The sequence below is a fragment of the Octodon degus genome, unplaced genomic scaffold (assembly GCF_000260255.1).
Source record: "Octodon degus isolate 3935 unplaced genomic scaffold, OctDeg1.0 scaffold00031, whole genome shotgun sequence".
NCBI lineage: Eukaryota > Metazoa > Chordata > Mammalia > Rodentia > Octodontidae > Octodon > Octodon degus.
Genome location: NW_004524607.1, coordinates 12,036,597 through 12,042,619, shown reverse-complemented (window position 1 = coordinate 12,042,619; position 6,023 = coordinate 12,036,597). Strand labels below are relative to the sequence as shown.

At 57.6% G+C, this 6,023-nt stretch overlaps 1 protein-coding gene across 4 annotated transcripts in view; it reads left to right on the top strand.

Annotated features, from left to right (window-relative positions):
* The window catches only part of Tmem184a (transmembrane protein 184A), a 14,104-nt gene extending 9,973 nt beyond the window's left edge, over positions 1–4,131 (top strand). For 3 of the 4 annotated variants that reach the window (XM_023713453.1, XM_004629594.2, XM_023713454.1), the window contains exons 3-9: positions 237–402; positions 663–753; positions 838–913; positions 1,031–1,122; positions 1,657–1,826; positions 2,293–2,487; positions 2,996–4,130. In XM_023713453.1, coding sequence (XP_023569221.1) covers positions 237–402; positions 663–753; positions 838–913; positions 1,031–1,122; positions 1,657–1,826; positions 2,293–2,487; positions 2,996–3,255 — 1,050 coding nt within the window. In that variant the 3' untranslated portion in view covers positions 3,256–4,130. Of the gene's footprint in view, positions 1–236; positions 403–662; positions 754–837; positions 914–1,030; positions 1,123–1,656; positions 1,827–2,292; positions 2,488–2,995 lie in introns of all 4 variants that reach the window. The other variant, XM_023713452.1, reaches the window with a different exon arrangement.
* Positions 4,132–6,023: the final 1,892 nt, after the last annotated feature.

Genomic DNA, 6,023 nt, shown 5'->3' with positions numbered 1-6,023 from the left:
AAGGATATAATTGTATTATAATCGGAAATATAAATTTAGTATATACTTATATGCTAAGTATGTATTTTTTATACATGACTACAACACAACAATATTTACTTTCTATGATAAGCACACTGGCTGCAAAAGACTAGGGAATGCAGGGCACAGAGCGGCTCTGTCACCTGCGTCCTCGCTGGTGCACACAAGGCAGAGGCGTGGTGGGTGGCGGCTCTCACGCCCTCTCACTTGCCCAGATCTACCTGCACCTGCGCTCCTACACTGTGCCCTGCGAGCAGCGCTACATCATCCGCCTGCTGCTCATCGTGCCCATCTATGCCTTCGACTCCTGGCTCAGCCTCCTCCTCCTTGGTGGCCACGAGTACTACGTCTATTTCGACTCTGTGCGTGACTGCTACGAAGGTGACATGCAGGGCTGAGTCTGGGGGGCTGCGTGGTGAATGAGTGAGGCCAAGGGGGGCCAACAGGCTTGGGGCATCAGACTCTAGGCCTCAGGGAATGCAAGCTGGCAAGGAGTGCCCACTGCAGCTATGACTGCTTCAGGGACACGGGCAGTGTACCTCCACTCTCAGGGCCCATCAACTTTGTGTGGGCCTGGCAGGGCCCTGGAGCAGGATAGTCCAATGGACCACGGGCTTACAGGTGCCCCTGTCACCCTGCAGCCTTCGTCATTTACAGCTTCCTGAGCCTCTGCTTCCAGTACCTGGGGGGCGAGAGCACCATCATGGCTGAGATCCGGGGCAAGCCAATCAAGTAAGCCCCTCCCCCAATTGCCCACCAATGCCCTGGCTTAGCCAGGGCAGTCCCCAGCCCATCTCAGGGACTCCCTCCCCACAGGTCCAGCTGCTTCTATGGCACCTGCTGCCTCTGGGGCATGTCCTACTCCATTGGCTTCCTACGCTTCTGCAAGCAGGTGGGTGGCCTGCCCCCTCCCTCCACCTCCCACCTTTCAGGCAATACCAGGCTATGCCTGCCACTGGGTATGCAGGGCTGGCTTACTGCACTGCTCACCCTCACCCACTGCCCCCAGGCCACCCTGCAGTTCTGCATTGTGAAGCCCATCATGGCCTTGATAACCATTGTCCTCCAGGCATTTGGCAAATACCATGATGGAGACTTCAAGTAAGTGGGGGGATTGTGAGGGGCCCTGACAGGCATGGGTCCCAGGAGGACAGTCCTTGACTCTAAGGAGGTCCCCCAAGGGTGGGGGTGAAACAGATGAGACTCAGAGCTGGCCTCAGCACAGTCTTCATGCTAAGGACCCAAGAAGGGTGGTAGATTCGGGACTAAGGGAGCCTGGCACTCTACCCAGCAGGCAGGGCAGGACTGGAGAGGAGCCTGCTCAGGGCACACCCACAGGAACACACATGCACATATGCACACACATACCTCACATTTGTACCTTCACATACAAACACATCCATTACCGATAATCACATACTTGCTTGTGTCCACAACACAGAAACCCTTCTGTTGGGCTATGGCTGGTAGATGAGGTTGTAGAGGTAGTTTTCTGAAGGGCAGTAAGGTCCTGCCTGCCAGCAGAAGGGAGCCTGTCCCCAACATACTCAGAAAGCCCCAAAGATCCCACTGCCCTGGGGGGGTCGCTGTTACAGCACTTCCCAGGCCCCCACTGACTACAGCTCTCTGGCCCAGCGTCCACAGTGGCTACCTGTATGTGACCCTGGTCTACAACACCTCAGTCAGCCTGGCCCTCTACGCGCTGTTCCTCTTCTACTTTGCCACCAGGGACCTCCTGCGGCCCTTCGAACCAGTCCTGAAGTTCCTCACCATCAAGGCAGTCATCTTCCTCTCCTTCTGGCAGGGTAGGTGGCCAGGAGCAATTCTGAGGCCAGGCCTCACCCCCAGAATCTAGTTCCCATCACATCTCTGCCTCAGTTCTGTGTGTCCGTAGTTTCCCCAGTGCTCCAGGAACAAAGATGTGGTGGGGTCCATCAACAAGAGGAGTCACAGGGATGGCACCATGAGACCACTCTGTGGCTTCTCCAAACCTGTCTTCCCAAGCCCCCACATAGGCTGCAGGCACTCACTGTCCCCTCTGCAGACCATATAGCTACAGGTGTGTCCCAGGCCCAGGGCTCAACATGTCAGGCTAATGACCTGTGACTATGGAGGTGCCTGGCCCCTGTGAACCTCAGCTCCATCTCCCACAGAAGGAGGCCATGTGGGCAGGATGTCCCAGGCCAGCCTTGGTGGGAACCTTGGCGTGAGCCAGCTAGGGCACAGCCTCCCATCCAGAGCCAGGACCTGAGTAGCAGCTGTCACCCCTAGGACTGCTGCTGGCCATCCTGGAGAGGTGTGGGGTCATCCCTGAGGTCCAGGCCATCGATGGTGCCAGGGTAGGGGCTGGCACACTGGCTGCTGGCTACCAGAACTTCCTCATCTGCATCGAGATGCTCTTTGCCTCCGTAGCCCTGCGCTACGCCTTCACCTGCCAGGTGTATGCTGAGAAGAAGAACTCCCCAGGTAAGCCAGGCCCATCAGCCTGGCTGGGATGGGGCTGGCACATCAAGCTGGGGGTGTACAGGGCTGGACAGGGTAACTTTCCCAGTCATCTGAGGGAGTAAGAGCTGAAGGAGATGGGGCTGTATAGGGACCACAGCCTCAAGGGCCTTCAGTGATGGGGGTGAGAGATGGCATCCTTACTGAAGGCTGTTTGGACCACAATGGCCAAAGGAGGTAATAGCCCCAACCCAGGCCAGCCCATAGTGTCCCCCTTGGAAACTGAACCTCCTTGGGATTCAGGGGGATAAGCTGCAGGGCCAGAGCTGAAGAGGAGGCACCAAACTAGCTCAGTGGTCCTGGGGTTATACTCTGCCAGCCAAGCCAGGATCTGGACAAGCTAGAGCCCAGCTTGTGTGGCCTGGGGTGGACGGGGAGCAGAGCTAAAAGCTGTGTCATGGGTCTGGTCTATGATGGGGGAAGCTGGGGCGCAGGCAACTCTGACCTCAGTCCATATGCTGCCTGCCCCCAGGCCCCCCAGCACCCATGCAGAGCATCTCCAGTGGCCTCAAGGAGACGATCAGCCCCCAGGACATAGTCCAAGATGCCATCCACAACTTCTCCCCTGCCTACCAGCAGTACACACAGCAGGCCACACATGAGGTCCCAGCGCCTGGCCAGGGTAGGCATTCTTCACCCAACCCCCACCCTGACACGGCCTGCGGCCCTGGTGGAGGCCGGAGGAGCCGGAATGTGGAGAAGCGCATGCTGATCCCCTCGGAGGACCTGTAGGGACGTGAGCTGCCCAAGCCTCTGGGATGCACAGAGGCCTCCCACCAACAGTCTCACCAAAGGCCTTGAAGAGCCCTCCTGTCCTGTGTCCAGCCCCGACTTGGGTGCTCAGTGGGTGCCCTGCCCAGGAAAGGCACTTGGGCACCTTAAACAAGCCTGAGAGTGCACTAGGTGATCAGACAGCAGCCACAGGAGGCACTGAGGGAGAGGCGCTAGTGTGGGCCCAGGGAACTTGAGAGTTGACTGCTCCTTGGATGGGACCGGCAGAGATATACAGCTAGGCTGGGCAGCTACAGGGAGGGACACAGGAAGAGCTGGGCAGCCTGGCCTGGGACAGCAGAAGAATCACAGTGCTGAGGGCTGGGACCCTCAGGTGGGCCTGGCAGGGGTCACCTTGGACACATGGCACAGCCATAGGTGTGGCCCACCACACAGAGCCTCAGAGCAGGAGGCAAGGCTGGCTAGTGACCTGCTGTGCCCATGAAACTGCCGTTTTATTTATAAACACCTTGAACTTTCTAATGGTCTTGGCCTGTTTGTGCAGCACCCTAGCAATACAACACAAGAGGCTGCTGGTGGGGGGGGCACTACTCTGGGGTCTTCTTTGTCTGGACAGCTGCCTGTGGTGTGGCTCAGAGCACTGTGAGGCAGAGCACGGACTTTGAGATCAGGAGCTAGGCAATGTGCCAGGGGGAGCAAGAGGACATCACTCTCCCAGCCAAGCCTCATGTGGGTACCCTTCCGCGGGTGGATGACGTCTCAGGGCACAGCCTCCAGTGCCCAGAGAGGCACAGATCCACCTTTTCCCCTCCCTCCCCTTACTCTGTATTCCCAAAGAACCTCAGGCAGGCCCTTCCTTGGAGCAGAAAGGCTATATGGCCTTGACACACTGAGAACAAAGGATGGGATTGGAGTTGCTCCTGGGCCCTGGCATGAGTGGTATCTTCCCATGGGGCATCCCAGGCATAGGGGCAAATCTGGGTCCCACAGCACAGGCATGTAGGGCCTGGGAGCTTGTGGACAGGGGATGGAGAGCCAAGCATCAGGATGCAAGTAGGCACAGCAGACAAAAAGGTCTGGAAAGTACCTCCCAGAATGGCTGCTCCCACCCTCTCCCAACTGCCAGCTTCCATGGGTCGTGTCACCAGGGGGAGGGAGACATGTGTCTCAAGCTTGGGGACTCAGCCAGGTGGAACTGACTACAGTGTTAGCTAGAGTAGGGGCCACTCCCCACGTTCCTCCTTCTGGCCCAGGGACAGGGGACTCAAGGCCAGTAGCTTCTACTGGGCGCCTGGGCTACTGATAAGATAGGGTTCCTCCCTGTGCCCAGCTGGGAAGATCCACGCCCACTACCGCCATCTTATCATGCCCTCTGCATCTGGCAGGCCCAAGAGGCATCTTACAGGCTTGGGAGGGACCATGCTCCCCAGAGACCTGGGATAGGCTCCACACCTGGCTCTATATATGCCTAAGAGGTGTATGAGGTGCCCACAGTCCTGTACAGGAGGACAGCTGCTGAGAGGGGGGAGGCCTCTTGGGAACCTGACACCATCTGAGCTCCAGACAGAACTCTTTGCTAGACCTGACAGCATCCAGGACTTCCATTTAGAAGCAGCCCCATATGCAAAGCCTGAGGTAGGTGAGAAAGTCCCAAGAGGGACAGCAAGTTGTATGGAGTCAGAGAGTACAGAGGCTGCCTCTCTACCTGCCACCAGCTCTTCTGCAGACACCTGTGTAGGCCCTGCTAATATGATGGTAAAGCTGTGTAAACTCTCACCACCTGCTGGAGAAAAACAAAGTGCATCCAGACTGAGCTCTGCCAGCTTCCTGGTGGGCAGTGTGGGTACCTCAGAGAGCAGAGGACCAAGAGCAGTGTCTCAGTCTTATCCTGATAAAAAAGGGCTCTGAGGAGCACTCACCCCCAGGCTATGGGAGGGAGCTACTCTATAGGCAGGAGCTTGTTGTGGCCCCTACATTTCCATCTGTGAGGTGGCCCTGGTGGAAAACCCCAAAGGGCAGATGCCTTGCACATCAGCCTAGGAACTTTCACCATTTCCCTGTCTACTGACAGCCTCTGAGATTTGGGCCTAGGATTCTGAGCACCCCTAGCTCACAAGCAAGGGCGGAGCCACAGAGCCCTAGGGTCAGCCACAGGGAGATCTGCCCTATGAGGACTCACTGCAGCCCCTACTATTCCAGGGGCCATCAGGCTAACCCTGCCTTGCTCCGTTCAGGGCTGAAGGTAGCACCTGCAAGGGGGAGATCCCACTGCAAGCTCAACTATCCTCCAAGCTGCACCCTGCCTGCGTATGAAGCTACTGGGGTGGGGGCTGCTCACCTCAGGCCAGGCCAGAGGGACAGAATCCAGCCAGGTCATCCCACCTGCCCTAGATCTAGTCAGGCCCTGAGCTTGCCACTGTGGGAGGACTTTGCCTCCCACATGCCTTATAGGCTCATCTTCAAGCCCACCCTGCGGGAATGGGGTCTGTGGCTCCCAGTTGTAATGCAGAAGCTGCATCCACGGTCAGAGGCCTCTGGCAGAGCAGGCTGGGAAGCCCAGTAACCCAACAGCAACCTAGCTGGGCCAGAGCAGGGGTAGACAATGCCACCCCCTTGCTACCCTGGCCTTGTATCCTAACTTGACTCCCCTGAAGGGGGTTACAGTGGGGCCAGGTAGCAAGGCTAGGAGCGGGTGTGGACCTGCCCAACACACGCCACAGTCCAGGATGCCAAGTTCTTGGCTCCAAGAGTCAGGTCTGCACCAGAAG